At 42.8% G+C, this 19,459-nt stretch overlaps 2 protein-coding genes across 9 annotated transcripts in view; one reads left to right on the forward strand and one right to left on the reverse strand.

The window, feature by feature from the left end:
- Positions 1-647: 647 nt before the first annotated feature.
- Positions 648-15,619, forward strand: LOC115124041 (collagen alpha-2(IV) chain-like). Of its 3 annotated transcripts, XM_065015111.1 has the most exons (11): positions 648-1,352; positions 2,503-2,535; positions 3,196-3,264; positions 3,366-3,437; positions 3,552-3,618; positions 10,753-10,798; positions 11,210-11,278; positions 11,590-11,625; positions 11,728-11,764; positions 14,649-14,776; positions 15,057-15,619. In XM_065015111.1, exons 2-7 carry the CDS (start codon positions 2,504-2,506, stop codon positions 11,227-11,229), a joined length of 306 nt encoding a protein of 101 aa, XP_064871183.1. In that variant the 5' UTR covers positions 648-1,352; position 2,503; the 3' UTR covers positions 11,230-11,278; positions 11,590-11,625; positions 11,728-11,764; positions 14,649-14,776; positions 15,057-15,619. The 3 variants fall into 3 exon arrangements, with proteins under 3 accessions (XP_064871183.1, XP_064871181.1, XP_064871182.1); XM_065015109.1 differs by lacking the exon at positions 648-1,352 and having other exon boundaries at positions 1,360-2,535; XM_065015110.1 differs by lacking the exons at positions 648-1,352; positions 14,649-14,776 and having other exon boundaries at positions 1,360-2,535.
- Positions 15,620-16,161: 542 nt separating this feature from the next.
- LOC115132713 (glycoprotein-N-acetylgalactosamine 3-beta-galactosyltransferase 1-like) overlaps positions 16,162-19,459 on the reverse strand; it is a 21,734-nt gene continuing 18,436 nt past the window's right edge. Inside the window, exons 4-6 of one of the 6 annotated variants that reach the window (XR_010462510.1) lie at positions 18,511-18,623; positions 16,434-16,523; positions 16,162-16,331 (exon numbers count right to left, since the gene is read on the reverse strand). Coding sequence is in view for 2 of the 6 variants with exons in the window: in XM_065015107.1 (XP_064871179.1) it covers positions 18,447-18,623 (177 nt within the window). In the remaining 4 variants the exon portion in view is untranslated. Of the gene's footprint in view, positions 16,332-16,433; positions 16,617-17,954; positions 18,624-19,459 lie in introns of those variants that run through there. The other 5 variants (XR_010462509.1, XM_065015108.1, XR_010462508.1 and 2 more) reach the window with 5 other exon arrangements.

The raw sequence follows: 19,459 nt of genomic DNA on the forward strand, positions 1-19,459 counted from the left end.
TTTGTCCTGCGTTTCAGCATGTGGCTCATGCAGATCCAGGCAGCAGGTTGGAGACTGAGGATGATGCTAGCTGCGCTGCATAATGCAGGTCGGTACTGTAGAGGTTAGAGGGATGAGCAAGCAACCAGAGAGTCGAGGGTTCTATCCCATGACAGACGGGACAAACATCTGGTTGGTGGTGGGCTGGCAATCAGTGTGTTGCTGTTATTAGTATCCCACTGTAGATGTAATCTTCTGCCCTTGTGCCTACAAGCAATGCACTTAACCCTAACTGCTCTCTGTCTAACTGCTCTCCATCTTCTTCTGTTCCAGAGCAGAGTGGCGTCCATGGCCTACATCGGACACAGATCCTACTCAGCCTACGCCATCACTAACGCTACACAAGTCAGCATATCTTTATTTTGTCCCCTACAGATGATTGATGGATGTTAAACTAACCATCAACTAACTTTTAACGAACTATCCACTAAACCTAACCCAAGCTCTAGCCCCAAGCCAACAGGGTTGCAGATAAATGTCTGTTGATAGTTTGACCATCTATAGGGGACTATTCCAAGAAAGTAGAACCAATTGAGAACGAAGTGCTCCAAAACAAAAAACAAGTATGAGACCCAACACCAATGTCCATTGACATAATAATAAAACCCAGGTGTTTAGCCGTGAGACAGCGGCTGACAGCCTGAGGGTGACGTCGCTGATGACCGACAGCGTGGACCATCCCTGCAGCCCCAGTGCTGCGGCCGAGGCCAAGAACCACAACATTTGTCTGTTCACCATCAGGCTGTCAGACTACATAGGCAGGGACTGGCCCACCAACGCCAGGCTACGTTCCATCGCCAGCACCCCGCCACAACCTGCTGGAGGATAAATTGGAACATACATTACTGAGCACTGAGTGTGAGCTATTATTGTTTAGAATGTGCTTGTCAACACAGGGGTAAGTCCCTTTTTTTGTAACCATCCATTGGGAATGTAAAGATGATTATCTCTGAGGTGTATATTTAAATGTTGCTTCTCTTACATCGCGTGATGTATTGTTGTCTCTACCTTCTTGCCCTTTGTGCTGTTGTCTGTGCCCAACAATGTTTGTACCATGTTTGTGCTGCTGCCATGTTGTGTTGCTACCGTGTTGTTGTCATGTTGTGTTGCTACCATTCTGTGTTGTTGTGTTAGGTCTCTTTATGTAGTTTTGCGGTGTCTCTTGTCGTGATGTGTGTTTTGGTTGTTTTTAACTGACTAGTTAAATAAAGGTTCAATAAAAAATCAATAAAATAATTATCTTGGTTTCTGTGCCCACAGCCCAAGTCTTGTCTGTGTGATATAGGAGAGAGAGGTCTCCCTGGAAGCCTAGAGTGAGTCCACTTTCTTATGTCTCATCAGCTAACCTAGAGAGTGTCAAACTCATTCCACAGAAATCCTAGTGTCTGCTAGTTGTTGTTTTCTCCTTTCAATTAAAACCAGGTGAAAGGTGAAAGGAGTTATTTACAAATTGGTGGCCTTAATTCATCAAAAGCATCCTCTAGTAGCCAGTTAACATCATACACTATAACTGTCAGTTCAGGAAGTACACTGAAATTTCAATTCCAGTTTTCCTCCTGAAAAGCAATGACTGGTGTGTCTGAATTTACATGAAATTGACCTCAAACCTTCCCTTCATATTTCCCAGTGTTGTGTCTGTGTGTCAGATCTGGTGTGTCTGAGGTGTCCAGGTTGACAGAGGTTTACTGTGCAGTACTGTTAAAGGAATTAGATTCCTATATGATTATCAACCAATTCAGTTAAAACACTGCCCATTTGTAAGATACTGATTTGCATAAAATAGACAGAGACCTGTCTCAGAATCAATCAAAAGCGTTTATTCTCGAGAGTACTGGTCATGGTACAATTTACAACAGGTTATAAACTAAAAGTGACGTCATAGGTTTTAAACTGTCCTTCCTCCACTCATATACAATGGCAGTATAGTTCACAAGCCTTTCCACATTGTCCACCACCTGTTAAATAATTTACTACTAGCCCAAGGTCTCTTCTCTCCCTGTGTAGAGAGAGATAAGATGTCCCGTAAGGAACACAGCATTCCAGCCAGTCTGACGATAGCTCCATTAGTTTCTAACAAGGAACAGACAGTCCTTCTAATTCTGGATGAAAACTACACACATTACATTCAGTATTATGATTATAATAAGATTCATACATCCATACAGTAACATAGTAGTATTCTGTTTAGTCATTGGAGTCACCTGGGCTCAAAGTATTTAAGATCCAGACTGTCCGTGATTGGGAGTCCCATAGGCCTAACACAAGGGTTCCCAGGAGAGGATCTACCAGGTCCTAAGGTGAGACACCATCACTAGCTGTTCCACCCACTGATTAGTCTAGCTTGGATATGTACTGTATGTGTACGCTATGCCGTATGTGAGATATGACATGTACTGGAGTATTCTCATACTCATACAGTGAAGTATGTACCTAGATAATGTCTCAGTGTCTTATGTGTTTCAGGATGACATGGGTTCAAGGTTCAAAGGTGACAAGGTATGTTGACCCTAACCCTGACCTTAACCTAAACCACCTCAAGATGTGAGGTATTGAAGTGTTGTGTGTCTATGGTGATGATGGTCATGAAAACATGGAGTACAGTAAGGCAGGAGTTCTCAAAGTGGGGTAATGCAGGGGGTCCGGCGACAGAATTGTCTCTCTGCCCCAAGTCTACATTTGTATAATACCAGGAAATGTGCTTTAAAATGTGAAAATTGTCTCTCTGATGCCAAGAGGGGGGCCTTTTAAATGTCCGGCCATGCACTGCAGAAGTCAGTAAAACCTCTTGTATGCCATTTTTGTCACACTGTAGTAGGAGTTGTGTTCTAATATTATGACAGGGTCCTTGATGAGGTTGCTATCATAAATGGGGTCCCGACGCAAAAAAATGTTTGGGAACCCCTGCACTAAGGGATTACCTCTTATCCCCTGATCCTCTAACTTCTGACCTCCAGGGAAACACAGGAGCCCCAGGGTTCCCAGGATTGATGGGTTTTCCTGACCGCGGCAGCTTTCCAATCTTTGGGGTTTTAAGACAATACGAAAGAGAGGTTGAACAGGCTAGTAATAGGGGTTGCAACAATTGCGGCGGATAATTTTAGAAAGAGAGGGTCCAGGTCCTCTAATCAGGGACTGATTCAGTTGTCTTTTCCACAGGGTGACCAGGGCTTCCCAGGGTAGTACGGACCACGGGGAGAGAGAGGAGTCGTGGATCCAGGGCCAAAGGTGAGTGGATGGCAAAGGTCTCCAATGCAGCATACAATATACAGCTGAGATGAGCAGGTGTTGAATGTGGAGGTGTGTGTCTGATCTGTGGTCGTTTCCAGGGTGAACCAGGACCTGACGGATCCTCTGGGATACCTGGTATACTTGGGGAAGATGGAAGGGTCGAACCTAAGGTAAGCAAGGTGTCAAAGTTAATTTAGAGGTCAAAGTTCATTAGGCCCCAGACATTTGAAATAGTTATTACATAACTTGTTTATTGTCTGCATTTTCTTTGTGTCTTGAAACAGGGTGAGATTGGTTTGTCGGGACTGCGAGGGACAGAGGTTGCGTGGGAAAGGAATTCCTGGAGAAAAGGTAGAATTCTATTTGGGATCTAGAATGTTTAGCCAGACAACCACCCACAGTCCTATAGAATCCTTTGTTAGTTCTGGCCTACCTGCATACACCTATGTTAAACACAGCATTGTCTGCTTCCAGTATAAGAGTCATACTGATTAACTCAAACTTAAGCAATACAAGAGAGGATATCCTGAATAGTCTACCTTTGAAGTACAGGATGGACAAATATTGTGCTGGGCCTTACACAACTTTATTGAGTGAGTTTACCAGTCACCCTCTCCCGGGTGACAAAATATTGCACATGCCTTATACGTCAGGCTGGCTGAATAAACATTTCCTGAACACAAAGTCAATATATATCCACTACAACTAGACTCCCTGACTGTTGCTGTACCTTCAAAAGGCAATTCCAAGCAATATTATGCGTCATAATGAAATATGATAAATTATGAATGGCACCTGTATTGATAACGGAAGCTTAAACACAGTAGTAGTGCTTTCAGAGAATCCAGACAGGGTTGGGTGTCCCAAATAGCATCTTATACCCTTAAAGTGTGGTCCACTGCACTCTCGTGGAACTGGGTCCTTTCTATGACTTCTGCAGTGAAACTTTTGACAATGACGACCAAAATGGTCAAGAATTTGTCCAGGTCCTAGTTATAGGCTAGCTACCTGAGCAGGTAATATGGGAAATGTTAGGGTTAACTGCTGGTTGGTCACAACTGCTGTAGAGAATTATAGACTGGAGTCCCCTTTTATAGGCCTGCGGACCAATTTCTCCCCCAAAAAACTCAGAGTCTCAACTTACTCTTGATAGTTAGAATAATAGAATACACAAGGTGCAATTTGGAAATTTGGTTGTGCGTCACCAGTCACTCAATTAGCCCATGTCATTAGATTGGTAAGTTAGTGTAGTGGCCAGCTATCTAAACTTGTAGTAAGCATGGTCGAATTACCGACCGGGGTAGGGCCCATTGATCATCAGCTATCATGTTTAAAACTGCAACATTTTCTCTATGCCCCATGGCAAAATGTGCAGAATTGCAGTAAATTAACTTTAAAACAGATTTTTTTCCACCTTCGCTATTACGAGGGGGGCGCTAAAATGTTTTACTCGCAAGTTGGAGGGGTATGGATGTGGGTACACAGACCCACGAGCCACTGGGGCCCCTTATGATGAGTTCAGATTTTTAGTGGCCCCCACCCCCATCAAAGTTGCCCATCCCTGCTGTAGATGTTAGAGACTGTTAGGGTTTAAGGTGGGTCATCTTTAATAGAGGAGGCATTAGGATTTATGCCTGGGTTCGGTTTTAAGTGTTTTTGAAGGGAATTCTAGGGGCTAAGTTTAGGGTTCGATTATATGGCTGTTACGAGTGTCATCTGAGGTTCTCAGTCAAGTTACATGTGTGGAAGGCCACTTGGAATTCTTCAACTTTCTCAGTCTGGGTGGTTTTCGGACTTGAGATCTTCACACAACATTTTTAAGAAAGTCTCCCATTGACATCAAGGAAGTCTGAGTTGTGCCTATCTACATTTTCAATCAGGCCTTCTATGCAAACGCCTGCCCAATATTCCAAATATGTGCACTGTTTCCGCCAGGGTTCCCAGAAGCATTGACAAGAAGCCAGCAACCATTGTTTTCCTTCACTGCATTTTACAGCCTGGTATCATAGACTAGACATAACCAGTGGTGATTTTAGCATGGAAATCTCGGTGGGGGAAAAATCTATGTTGGGATGCATGCCAGCAAAGCCACTACGCAATACAACACTAAAAAATACATTAATTGCACGATGACGAACGGTGCCCACAAACGGTTAGTTTGTCCTAACAGCATTGATTACCAACAACTACGAGACCGCCTACAGGGAGGAGGTGAGGGTTCTGGGAGTGTGGGCCAGTAAAATAACCTCACACTCAACGTCAACAAAATGAAGGAGATGATCGTGGACTTCAGGAAAACGCAGAGGAGCACCCCCTATCCACATCGAAAGGACAGCAGTGGAGAAGGTGGAAAGTTTTAAGTTCCTCGGCGTACACATCACTGACAAACTGAAATGCTCCACCCACACAGACAATGTGGTGAATAAGGCGCAACAGTGCCTCTTCAACCTCAGGAGGCTGAAGAAATGTGGCTTGTCACCTAAAACCTTAACAAACTTTTACAGATGCCCAATTGAGAGCATCCTGTCGGAATGTATTACCGCCTGGTATGGCAACTTTACCGCCCACAACCGCAGACCTCTCCAGAGGGTGGTTCGGTCTGCGCAACGCATCACCGGGGGCAAACTACCTGCCCTCCTTTGACACCTACAGCACCCGATGTCACAGGAAGGCCAAAAAGATCATCAAGGACAGCAACCACCCGAGCCACTACCTGTTCACCCCGGGGACAGAGAGACTAACAGCTTCTATCTCAAGGCACAGAGAGGCTGCTGCCTATATACACAGACTTGAAATCATTGACCTCTTTAATAAATGGAAAACTAGTCACTTTAGTAATGTCACTTTAATAATGTTTACATATCTTGCATTACTCCTCATGTACAGGTACATTATATACTGCATTCTATACTATTCTACTGTATCTTAGTCTATGCCGCTCTGAGATTGCTCGTCCACGTATTTATATATTCTGAATTCCATTCCTCTACTTAGATTTGTGTGTATTGGGTATATGTTGTGAAATTGATAGATATTACTTGTTAGATATTGCTGCACTTTCGGAACTAGAAGCACAAGCATTTCGCTACACCAGCAATAACATCTGCTAAACACGTGTATGTGACCAATAAAATTTGATTTGATTTGAGCAGTCCCAACACCTTACCACTGCTACACCTGGCTATCAGCAGAGCCTTGTCTGGCAGCAAAATAGTTCATTCAGCCTTATTTACTGCCTTTAAAAAAAACATAGCTGATATGGCTGATTTGCTTAAACAAATGTGGTTTCTACTGACAATTGAGATGTAAAAACTATGGCATAAGAGGACGACAAGCGGATAAGAGGCAATCCGTAATTTCGATTAAGACATTAATGAGAGAGCTGCGACGGATGTAGTCAATATAACTATTTGTTCAGCACTTTTGAAATGGACAGCAACAGAATTGAGAACATGGGCCGTTCTTACAGTGTTCTCCTGTACTCCAAGTTAGAACAGTCTGATAAATAAAGGGGGCATATAAGCAGACAATGAAAGCTCTAACAATATTTGATGATTTGCATTTCTCATTTTTCCCCAAACAAGATTTCCATGCTAAAATCACCACTGGTTATGTCTAGTCTATGATACCAGGCTGTAAAATGCAGTGAAGGAAAACAGTGTCTGCTGGCTTCTTGTCAATGCTTCTGGGAACCCTGGCGGAAACAGTGCACATATTTGGAATATTGGGCAGGCGTTTGCATAGAAGGCCTGATTGAAAATGTAGATAGGCACAACTCAGACTTCCTTGATGTCAATGGGAGACTTGCTTAAAAATGTTGTGTGAAGATCTCAAGTCCTTCGTGGGAAGATTTTGTCATCAAACTTTGTCATCAAAGTCTGGCATTCATTTGGGAAAAAGTTATATTTTGACATTCCCTGGATGACTATTTAATAATTTGATAGCTTGAAATTAGCTTGAGGTTGATGACAGTCTGTGTTAAACTGTGTATCTTGGCACAGCCCTGGAGAGTACGCTGCTGTTTATCTTATCTGTACATGGATTTCTTCACACATTCCATACACCCACTATAAAGGTTTCGCCTATGGTAGGCTCAGATCTGTTTCCTTGTTCAGATTACATCATAATGTTACAAAACCAGTTCTCACAACCAGTTCTCGCAAGTAACAGACAGTTGTGCTTTGTTGAAAGAGAGTTGGGCCGTGTGCAAAGCCTGCACATTTCCCAATGTTGATGACAGAGGGATGCACTGAGGACATGGGCTCCTATCTATCTATGGCTGCATCCCAACTCTCCCAAGGATGTGGAGTGTGTAAGTGCATACTTTGGGATAAGGGTGGAGAATCGGGACACAGCCCTCTATCAGTTACAGTTTGACCAAAGATCAGGTGAACGACAGCACTGCTACACTGATGCGCCAGAGAGGACCTGTATACTCTATTTCTCTATTGTGTTCTTTATGTAGTCTGTGAACCACCCCTGTACTGTACAAATATTCTACCTCTTTATATTTTTTATATTTTCACACGCCCTTGTTTTTACTCATTGTGTTGCTTCAAATAATTGTCCATTAAAAGACACGTTAACTTCCAAACCAAAAACACTAAACAGATTCTCACAGGTCAGGAGTCTCATGACATAAAATGATCTGTTGTGTACTGAACTTAGTCAAAATGTCATCTTTAGCTAACAATCTGAATTTAATATTTCACTAGACCTCCAGAAATCTGGAGAACACATTAAGTACATACTTCTATTTGAATTTTAACAAAATATCATGTTATCCTCTGTTTTACTGTAAGTTGTAAAAAATATACACTTGACTGAAGAATATATATATTTTTACATTTTACCTTTACAAAATTAAAAAAGGAAATGTGAAACTCTATCAACAGAAAGAACTCAACTTAGTACAACTGTCTCCCCCTGTCACAAAAAAACTATATTACTCTATTGTTCATGTTGTCTATGCAAACAAACAATGTATAGCTTCAAAATATGTTTAAAACTACCATGTCAGTGAATTTGAGAGTGGCTCCATTTCCTCAGTCTCATTGCTCAGCTTACCAAAGAGAGTGGCAATGTCAGGCTGTTGTTTCGGCATTTAAACATGACACAGTAATAAGTTCTTTCTTCAGTGCAGTAGTCCGTCTGTGATATCTCTGTGTTAAGCAGAGACAGGTGTGGTGGTGTTACTCTCAATTTCAGCTGCTACAGCATCAGGGTTGTACCTGTACGTGTATCCATAGGGCCGTAGATGATAGGTGAAGTATTCCAGCGTGTACATCTCTACAGGGTAGATGTAGTGAAATGATACGATGTGATCTGAACAACAATCTGGGCCCTGGGGGAAAGAAGAACGACAGGCTGATTAAGTATATTAATAGTCGTTTAGGTCATGGGGTTCTTCAACGTTTTCAGCCTGGGACCCAAATGAGAAATTCTGTGTTTTCCTAGGACCTAAGCATAGAAAATTATGCAACTATATATAAATATCAGTACATTTCATTGCACTTATGCCTAAAACAAATGCAATATAGACAAAAACAAATAACAATGAAATTAAATATCCATATAAATATATATTCATGTTAATTTTCCCCCATTAAAAACACTCTTACATATCTGTCTAGGTTGGAACTGTTGCTGTTAAAATACAATAAATCATTTTCATTCTGAACTGGAATAAACGGATTGATCACATCCATGAGCTGTGGATGTTTGGTCAGGACGTGTCATTTTATTAATTTGTTCGTTATGAGAGACTCATTACTAAGCACTTCCACACACAAAACACATTGTGAGCGCTCCTCGTTATAAGTTTGTATGAAAGAGAGAGAAATTCATCGCTGTATACGCGTTCCATGACAATTGAGCTCAGTCAGAACATGTGGCTAGCATCAGTCCATTTGATAGCAGCGGTGAGTGATGACGATTGGGAATGACAAGTCCACACCGCATCTTTTTTATTCTGTTTTTTATTAACAAATCAATACAGGAAGTACATGTGGGAACACAAGTATATATAAATAATATACAATGGACAGTTGGGCTGGGGGGGTACAATATCACATTACACAAGGACCTTAAGGGACATACATACACTCATTATTCTAACAGCTTTTTTGTTAGTAGAGTATTTAATTGTCTTAAAATACAGTTCAATTTCTTTTTGTAAGATAAGAAAATGTGTTTATTTGTTTGTAAATTTACATTTGTGAATATGAAATTTGGCCTAAAGAATAATGAAATTAATTACATAAAAATGTTTCAGCCTACTTCTATCGTTGATAAAGAATCCAAGCAGTACATCTCTCTGCAATAGTGTAAGATCATCATAAATGTGTTGAATTATAAACCTACTAATGTCTTGCCGCAGTTTTCTTGCATGAATACAATGCCAAAAAAGATGCAACACTGTTTCTGGGTGGTCCTTACAAAAGGAGCAATTTGAGTTGATGTTTTCCTTAATGAGAACATATTCTCACAGGTCAGCTCCTAACTTCTTCATATAGTGGTTGGCAGGATAATATTTATGAATAATTTTAAAGGAAACTTCCTTAATTTTGTTAACAAGTAGGTATGTGTGTGGCAACATCCAAACTTTTTTCCAACAGATATTATCAATAAATCCATTCCAATAAGGCATGACATAAGGTATAGATAGATACAACATCCTGCTGAAACAAGGTTCGTAATCGCTCCGTTGTTGAATGGACCAAAAGAGAAACAAATCTTTCCTACTGATGAGTCAACGGAAGGTAGGCTCTGAGGGGCAGGTCTTGACACGTTCCTGAATAATAAAGCAACCCCTGAGGGAACGGCATCTAAAACAATTGCAAAACCTTTAGGTGTTACAGGGACCTTGTAAAGTGATAAGATTTCCTTATAACTGAGTAAAAGACCCTCTGCATTTACCAGTTGGCTCACCAATAGGATATTATTTCGGAAGCAATGTGTCGGAAGAAACACCGTACACCAGGCGACCTTGTCACCGTACATGAGCCCCCAGGAGTCGCTAGAGCACGATGGGACAAGGAAATCTTGGCCTGCCAAACCCTCTCCTATGCCAAACCCTCTCCTAGCCCGGATGATACTGAGCCAATTGTGCGCCGCCTCATGGGTCTCCCAGTCAACGCTACGCCACTCGGGAGGCACCTGCAAATTGATTTTAACAAACAATTGGTCCCCCCAAAAATGCATCCCTCCGTTGAATTGCAACATCCCAATGTGGTCCTCGAGCCAAAAAGTTTGCCCACCCCTGCCCTAGCCCCTAACCCTGGCTCCTACGCCCTAGCTCCTACCTCTAGTGCCTACGCCTAGAACCTACACCCTGGCATAGACCCTTAATTTGCTGTAGATCTGTTTGCAGACACATATTGTCAACATCTCTTGTTTCTTTTCGATACCAGTGCCCCTTTAAAAAAAGGTCAAATTATTGAAAATTGTCATGTGGAACTGAACTAATGTTTGTGTGTTTTGCAGGGTTCTGTGGGCCAGCCAGGTCCACCAGGTATTCCAGGAGCCCAAGGTAGGGGCACATTATCATACTGGACTGGCATGGTGGGGTGTGCGATAATGATCATCATTTTATTTTACCTTTATGTAACTAGGCAAGTCAGTTAAGAACAAATTCTTATTTACAATGACGGCCTAGGAACAGTGGGTTAACTGCCTTGTTCAGGGGTAGAACGACAGATTTTTACCTTGTCAGCTCAGGGATGTCAAACTAGCAACCTTTCGGTTACTGGCCCAACGCTCTAACCACTAGGCTACCTGCCGCCCCAGTTATCTGTATGTTCAGATGGAAATTGGTTTTGGTACTATCACACTGACGTGGCACAATATTTTGTGTGCCGCTGTATACAGTGTTGTGAGCTGTTATAACATTAGCCGTGATTAACCATGCTAATCATTAGTCTGGTCTTCTTGTGACCTTCAGGGGGAGCCTGGGTTCCATGAGCCAATGGGCCCTCGGGGGCCTCCAGGCGATGGCTCTCCAGGAGAAAAGGTACAAACTTAGCCAACACTTTTTATCCCTGCGGGAATTGAACCAACAACCTGAGCCACACAGGACTGTAACTGCCAAACAAACACACACAGACCGGTTCAATGACAACATGGACACACACAACCATTTGCAGTTCACTATAAATGTTCTTGTTGATGTGCTTAACATTACTGTCATATTACTGTACACAGGGGGATGTAGGGTCTGTAGGACACATGGTATTATAGTCTTCTGGTCCCATCATGGTTATAAAATAACTTATTTCATGGTTCATTTATATGTTGATTGCTAACCTGTGTCCAAACTTGCAGGGGAAATCTGGTGAGAAGGGGGAACCTGGCCTGACAGTGAGTAGAGCACAAAATGCATACTGTTTCATAATGGCACCTTTGTTAAGTCTCTCAACCATATTTTTATATCTTAATAACGTTTTCTTCCTCCTCCCACAGAGAGAGAACGTCATCAAAATGATCAGGGACATTTGTGGTGAGTTAAAACAGCTCATTGACTATAATTGCAGTCGCTGTACTCATAATATACAGGAGAACGATCGCCTTACGGCGAGGATAGCTGTGCTGCAAGCCCAGCTTCAGACGCAATCGTTAGGCAAGGGTAATTTCAGTGTAGGAAAGGATGAAACAGCGTCTGTGCCACCAGTAAGTACAGATAGTAATGTTAGTATAAATGCCCACCGCACGGTCCCCGCAGCCGGACAACTTTCTCACGGTTTCTGGAGGGAAATGCTGTAGGAATGCTCAACCGGTGTCGCTCATTCAGCCGACAGAAACTTTCAATCGGTTTTCCCCATTAAGCAACGAGTCGGAGTCAGAGGCTGAGCCTTCTCTTGTCTCTACTTCTCCCGTTACGGGGTCTGAGACATCGAAGCTTCCCACCGTTAGCTCTGACAAATTGAAAACTCTAGTCATTGGCGACTCCATTACCCGCAGTATTAGATTTAAAACGAATCCTCCAGCGATCATACACTGTTTACCCGGGGGCAGGGCTACCGACGTTAAGGCTAATCTGAAGTTGGTGCTGGCTAAAGCTAAAACTGGCGAGTGTACAGAGTATAGAGATATTGTTATCCACGTCGGCACCAACGATGAAACAGTCAGAGATCACCAAGCGCAACATAGCTTCAGCATGTAAATCAGCTAGAAAGATGTGTTGGCATCGAGTAATTGTCTCTGGCCCCCTCCCAGTTAGGGGGAGTGATGAGCTCTACAGCAGAGTCTCTCAACTCAATCGCTGGTTGAAATCTGTTTTCTGCCCCATCAAAAAAAAGATAGAATTTGTAGATAATTGGCCCTCTTTCTGGGACTCACCCACAAACAGGACCAAGCCTGACCTGCTGAGGAGTGACGAACTCCATCCTAGCTGGAGGGGTGCTCTCATCTTATCTACCAACATAGACAGGGCTCTAACTCCTCTAGCTCCACAATGAAATAGGGTGCAGGCCAGGCTGTTAGCCAGCCTGCCAGCATAGTGGAGTCTGCTACTAGCACAGTCAGTGTAGTCAGCTTAGCTATCCCCATTGAGACCGTGTCTGTGTCTCGACCTAGGTTGGGCAAAACTAAACATGGCGGTGTTCGCCTTAGCAATCTCACTAGGATAAAGTCCTCCTCCATTCCTGTCATTATTGAAAGATCACAAAATAGGGCTACTTAATGTTAGATACCTTACTTCAAAGGCAAATATAGTCAATGAACTAATCACTGATCATAATCTTGATGTGATTTGCCTGACTGAAACATGGCTTAAGCCTGATGAATTTACTGTGTAAAATGAGGCCTCACCTCCTGGCTACACTAGTGACCATATCCCCGTGCATCCCGCAAAGGAAGAGGTGTTGCTAACACTTGCGATAGCAAGTTTAAATAAAATAAAATAAAAAATGATGACATTTTCGTCTTTTGAGCTTCTAGTCATGAAATCTATGCAGCCTACTCAATCACTTTTTATAGCTACTGTTTACAGGCCTCCTGGGCCATATACAGCGTTCCTCATTGAGTTCCCTGAATTCCTATCGGACCTTGTAGTTATAGCAGATAATATTCTAACTTTGGTGACTTTAATATTCACATGGAAAAGTCCACAGACCCACTCCAAAAGGCGTTCGGAGCCATCATCGACTCAGTGGGTTTTGTCCAGCATGTCTCTGGACCTACTCACTGTCAGAGTCATACTTTGGAGCCAGTTTTGTCCCATGGAATAAATGTTGTGGATCTTAATGTTTTTCCTCATAATCCTGGACTATCGGACCACCATTTTATTATGTTTGCAATTGCAACAAATAATCTGCTCAGACCCCAACCAAGGAACATCAAAAGTCGTGCTATAAATTCACAGACAACACAAAGATTCCTTGATGTCCTTCTAGACTCCATCTGTCTACCCAAGGACGTCAGAGGACAAAAATCAGTTAACCACCTAACTGAGGAACTCAATTTAACCTTGCGCAATACCCGAGATGCAGTTACACCCCTAAAAACTAAAAACATTTCCCATAAGAAACTAGCTCCCTAGTATACAGAAAATACCCGAGCTCTGAAGCAAGCTTCCAGAAAATTGGAGCGGAAATGGCGCCACACCAAACTGGAAGTCTTCCGACTAGCTTGGAAAGACAGTACCGTGCAGTATCGAAGAGCCCTTACTGCTGCTCGATCATCCTATTTTTCCAACTTAATTGAGGAAAATAAGAATAATCCCAAAATCCTTTTTGATACTGTCGCAAAGCTAACTAAAGCGCAGCATTCTAGGTTGGACTACTGCAATGCTCTACTTTCCGGCTACCCGGATAAAGCACTAAATAAACTTCAGTTAGTGCTAAATACGGCTGCTAGAATCCTGACTAGAACCAAAAATGTTGATCATATTACTCCAGTGCTAGCCTCCCTACACTGGCTTCCTGTCAAGGCAAGGGCTGATTTCAAGGTTTTACTGCTAACCTACAAAGCATTACATGGGCTTGCTCCTACCTATCTCTCTGATTTGGTCCTGCCGTACATACCTACACGTACGCTACGGTCACAAGACGCAGGCCTCCTAATTGTCCCTAGAATTTCTAAGCAAACAGCTGGAGGCAGGGCTTTCTCCTATAGGGCTCCATTTTTATGGAATGGTCTGCCCTACCCATGTAAGAGACGCAAACTCGGTCTCAACCTTTAAGTCTTTACTGAAGACTCATCTCTTCAGTGGGTCATATGATTGAGTGTAGTCTGGCCCAGGAGTGTGAAGGTGAACGGAAAGGCTCTGGAGCAACGAACTGCCCTTGCTGTCTCTGCCTGGCCAGTTCCCCTCTTTCCACTGGGATTCTCTGCCTCTAACCCTATTACAGGGGCTGACTGGTGCTCTTTCATGCCGTCCTTAGGAGGGGAGCGTCACTTGAGTGGGTTGAGTCACTGATGTGATCTTCCTGTCTGGGTTGCCCCCCCCCCCCCCTTGGGTTGTGCCGTGGCGGAGATCTTTGTGGGCTATACTCGGCCTTGTCTCAGGATGGTAAGTTGGTGGTTGAAGATATCCCTCTAGTGGTGTGGGGGCTGTGCTTTGGCAAAGTGGGTGGGGTTATATCCTTCCTGTTTGGCCCTGTCCGGGGGTATCATCGGATGGGGCCACAGTGTCTCCTGACCCCTCCTGTCTCAGCCTCCAGTATTTATGCTGCAGTAGTTTATGTGTCGGGGGCTAGGGTCAGTTTGTTATATCTAGAGTACTTCTCCTGTCCTATCCGGTGTCCTGTGTGAATTTAAGTATGCTCTCTAATTCTCTCTTTCTCTCTCAGAGGACCTGAGCCCTAGGACCATGCCTCAGGACTACCTGGCATGATGACTCCTTGCTGTCCCCAGTCCCCCTGGCCGTGCTGCTGCTCCAGTTTCAACTGTTCTGCCTGTGATGATTATTATTTGACCATGCTGGTCATTTATGAACATCTTGGCCATGTTCTGTTATAATCTCCACCCGGCACAGCCAGAAGAGGACTGGCCACCCCACATAGCCTGGTTCCTCTCCAGGTTTCTTCCTAGATTTTGGCCTTTCTAGGGAGTTTTTCCTAGCCACCGTGCTTCTACACCTGCATTGCTTGCTGTTTGGGGTTTTATGCTGGGTTTCTGTACAGCACTTTGAGATATCAGCTGATGTACGAAGGGCTATATAGATACAATTGATTTGATTAGTATTAAAGCAGATGAGTACCTGTTACAGACTGGGTTCAAATCCAGTGTTTCCTGCATTCCACAACTGTGTTAGCCTTCTGAGCTAATGTCTTGACATTCTTGAAGCAGACCTGTGTTCATTCTGCTGTATCCTTTTTCTGTCTGATGTTAATTACACTCACACATTCATCCACTGGTCTGTCTGTCTGTCCGTCTATGTAATTTCTCTCAATCTATGTAATTTCTCTGACTGCTGTGAGGAAGATGCTATACCTGGGCGAGGGCACCTTTATGGGTAGTGCCATCTTGAGAGCCAACCAGCTGTTCCAGGCCTCGCGGCCCGGTGTTCATAAAGTCGCCGTGGTACTAGCCGATGGGCATGCAGACCGGCGTGATGCAGTGCAGTCTGAGGACGCTGCCGGCATTGAGATGTTTGTCATCAGAGTGGTAAATAAGAAAGTCCCGCTGTACGCAGAATTCCAGGCTGAGATGATTGCTATCACCTCTGGCCCAGATAAGGTGCACGTGTACCTGATCGACGACTTCATGACGCTGCCCAGTATGTGGTTCTAGATCAAGTTCAAGACTAGATGCTAGACTGCCTAGTATATGGTTCTAGTTGAGTTTTATTTACACTGACACTCATAGCAGTCAATACAACATGGAATCCATACAAATAACATAGGTGTCACGTTCTTTCAAAATCGAACCCAGAAGCAGACCAGGACAAGGAGAGTAGGAAGAAGGTGAGTATTTATTTACAAGTGAATGTGAATAGGTAGATATATCCAGGTGGCGTAGCGGGCAGCGGTGGTGAGTTGATGGGAGTAAATAGGTGGATCCAATGGGGTAGCGGAATCCTCCGACGACCAGGCGGGAATGGGGTAAATGATCCGGGTGAGTAACTGAAGACAGAACAAACGGAGGTAAGTTTAAGGCAAGCAATACGTAAAAAACAACAAAACAAATTCTATCCAACTTGAGGCTGATACTATGGCACAACATACTGTTCATGGCTAACGATCCGGCAGGGAATGGATGTCAGGTCCGGGCTTATGAAGAGGAGAGATGATGATCAGGACCAGGTGTGCAGATAGCTGATGGGATACAGGTGCGGGTAATCAGAACTCCCAACTGGCTACATTGCCCGGCAACCAGACAGGGTGCGTTCCAGGATGCCGGAAAAAACACTCCAGGACAGAACACAGGCAAAAAACTCAGGAAACGGGATTCGTGACAATAGGCCTATCTAAATACATTGATAAAATAACTACCAGACCCAGATGCAGATAGCTAGAATCACAGATGTTTATTGACCCAAACAGGGGGCAGGCAAAAGACAGGTCTAGGGCAGGCAGAGGTTTGTAATCGGGTCAGAGTCAGGCAGGTACAGAACGGCAGGCAGGCCCGGGGTCAGGGCAGGCAGAATGGTCAGAACCGGGGAAACTAGTTAACAGAAACTTGAGAAAACAGGAAGACGGAAAAACATGCTGGCAAGACAAACTGGAAACAGACAGAGAACACAGGTATAAATGCACAGGGGATAATGGGGAAGATGGGCAAGACCTAGAGGGGGGTGGAGACAACCACAAAGTCAGGTGAAACCAATCAGAGTGTGGCAGGAACAGACAAGGGACCTATTCTAACAACACAAATGAAGATCCCCTTAAGGGGTTTGTGATGGGGATGTCTTGATTTCTGTAGATCGGCATGGAACAGGGCCAAAATTGCTTTGACAATAACTCGATGATGTTAAAAACCTTTATATAACCCTTTGGTTTATGAAGTCTGTGAGAGAGCAGCGATTATTTAAAATGCAAGTATTTGAGTTTAAACAGTGTGAAAATGCATTGCATGTAAAGCAGTCACCATAGTTACAGTATTAAACTATTTAAACGCTATAGATAATGTCATCACATCCCAACTATTCTCACTGCGTGGGATGGTAGGCTCAGATCTGTTTCCTTGTTCAGATTACATAATAATGTTACAAAACCAGTTCTCGCAAGAAACTGACAGTTGTGCTTTGTTGAAAGAGATTTGGGCCGTGTGCAAAGCCTGCACATTTCCCAATGTTGATGACAGAGGGATGCACTGAGGACATGGGCTCCTATCTATCTATGGCTGCATCCCAACTCTCCCAAGGATGTGGAGTGTGTAAGTGCATACTTTGGGATAAGGGTGGAGAATCGGGACACAGCCTCTCTATCAGTTACAGTTTGACCAAAGATCAGGTGAACGACAGCACTGCTACACTGATGCTCCAGAGAGGACCTGTATACTCTATTTCTCTATTGTGTTCTTTATGTAGTCTGTGAACCACCCCCTGTACTGTACAAATATTCTACCTCTTTATATTTTTTATATTTTCACACACCCTTGTTTTTACTCATTGTGTTGCTTCAAATAATTGTCCATTAAAAGTCACGTTAACTTCCAAACCAAAAACACTGAACAGATTCTCACAGGTCAGGAGTCTCATGACATAAAATGATCTGTTGTGTACTGAACTTAGTCAAAATGTCATCTTTAGCTAACAATCTGAATTTAATATTTCACTAGACCTCCAGAAATCTGGAGAACACATTAAGTACATACTTCTATTTGAATTTTAACAAAATATCATGTTATCCTCTGTTTTACTGTAAGTTGTAAAAAATATACACTTGACTGAAGAATATATATATTTTTACATTTTACCTTTACAAAATTAAAAAAGGAAATGTGAAACTCTATCAACAGAAAGAACTCAACTTAGTACAACTGTCTCCCCCTGTCACAAAAAAACTATATTACTCTATTGTTCATGTATTTGTTGTCTATGCAAACAAACAATGTATAGCTTCAAAATATGTTTAAAACTACCATGTCAGTGAATTTGAGAGTGGCTCCATTTCCTCAGTCTCATTGCTCAGCTTACCAAAGAGAGTGGCAATGTCAGGCTGTTGTTTCGGCATTTAAACATGACACAGTAATAAGTTCTTTCTTCAGTGCAGTAGTCCGTCTGTGATATCTCTGTGTTAAGCAGAGACAGGTGTGGTGGTGTTACTCTCAATTTCAGCTGCTACAGCATCAGGGTTGTACCTGTACGTGTATCCATAGGGCCGTAGATGATAGGTGAAGTATTCCAGCGTGTACATCTCTACAGGGTAGATGTAGTGAAATGATACGATGTGATCTGAACAACAATCTGGGCCCTGGGGGAAAGAAGAACGACAGGCTGATTAAGTATATTAATAGTCGTTTAGGTCATGGGGTTCTTCAACGTTTTCAGCCTGGGACACAAATGAGAAATTCTGTGTTTTCCTGGGACCTAAGCATAGATAAATATGCAACTATAGATAAATATCAGTACATTCCATTGCACTTATGCCTAAAACAAATGCAATAGACAAAAACAAATAACAATTAAATATCCATATAAATATATATTCATGTTAATTTTCCCCATTAAAAACACTCTTACATATCTGTCTAGGTTGGAACTGTTGCTGTTAAAATACAATAAATCATTTTCATTCTGAACTGGAATAAACGGATTGATCACATCACACAGATGTAGACCAGAACACACAGCAGTCCTAATGAGCATGTCTATTCTGGGCTCTGTTTTTGACAGTGTAACAATGAGGTCATGCTCAGCCTTGAAACTGTTTCTGTTTTTTTAAGTATGTCAGAGTTGAGAACCCTGACTCGCATAGGTATGTGGTGCCAAACTGGACCAGAACATAATCTGCTTTCTCAGTCAGGCAGGAGACTGCTTCCTGCTGTAGATGAGCAACCCAGAACTGTGTGAGTGTGTTTGCCTTAAAAAAACATCTGGCTTCAATCAGTTTATTCCAGTTAAGAATAACAATTATTATTGTATTTTAACAGCAACAGTTCCAACCTAGACTCGTTTTTAACTATTTCTACAGTAAGATATACAGTAGGCCTGATCATTTTTCATCTTCATCTGTACTGTTACTGGGATGCACTATCAGTAGCTAGCTTGCTTTGGCGAATGTTAGCTATTTGCTGTGTACAAGGCCAA

The sequence above is a fragment of the Oncorhynchus nerka genome, unplaced genomic scaffold, assembly GCF_034236695.1.
Source record: "Oncorhynchus nerka isolate Pitt River unplaced genomic scaffold, Oner_Uvic_2.0 unplaced_scaffold_1702, whole genome shotgun sequence".
In the NCBI taxonomy this organism is placed as follows: Eukaryota; Metazoa; Chordata; class Actinopteri; order Salmoniformes; family Salmonidae; genus Oncorhynchus; species Oncorhynchus nerka.

Coding starts and splice junctions, on each gene's coding strand:
- LOC115124041 (XM_065015109.1), top strand. CDS start 2,477: ATGTCTCAGTGTCTTATGTGTTTCAGGATGACATGGGTTCAAGGTTCA. Junction 3,438..3,551: donor ATGGAAGGGTCGAACCTAAG/GTAAGCAAGGTG, acceptor GTCTTGAAACAG/GGTGAGATTGGTTTGTCGGG. Junction 10,799..11,209: donor AGGTATTCCAGGAGCCCAAG/GTAGGGGCACAT, acceptor TGTGACCTTCAG/GGGGAGCCTGGGTTCCATGA.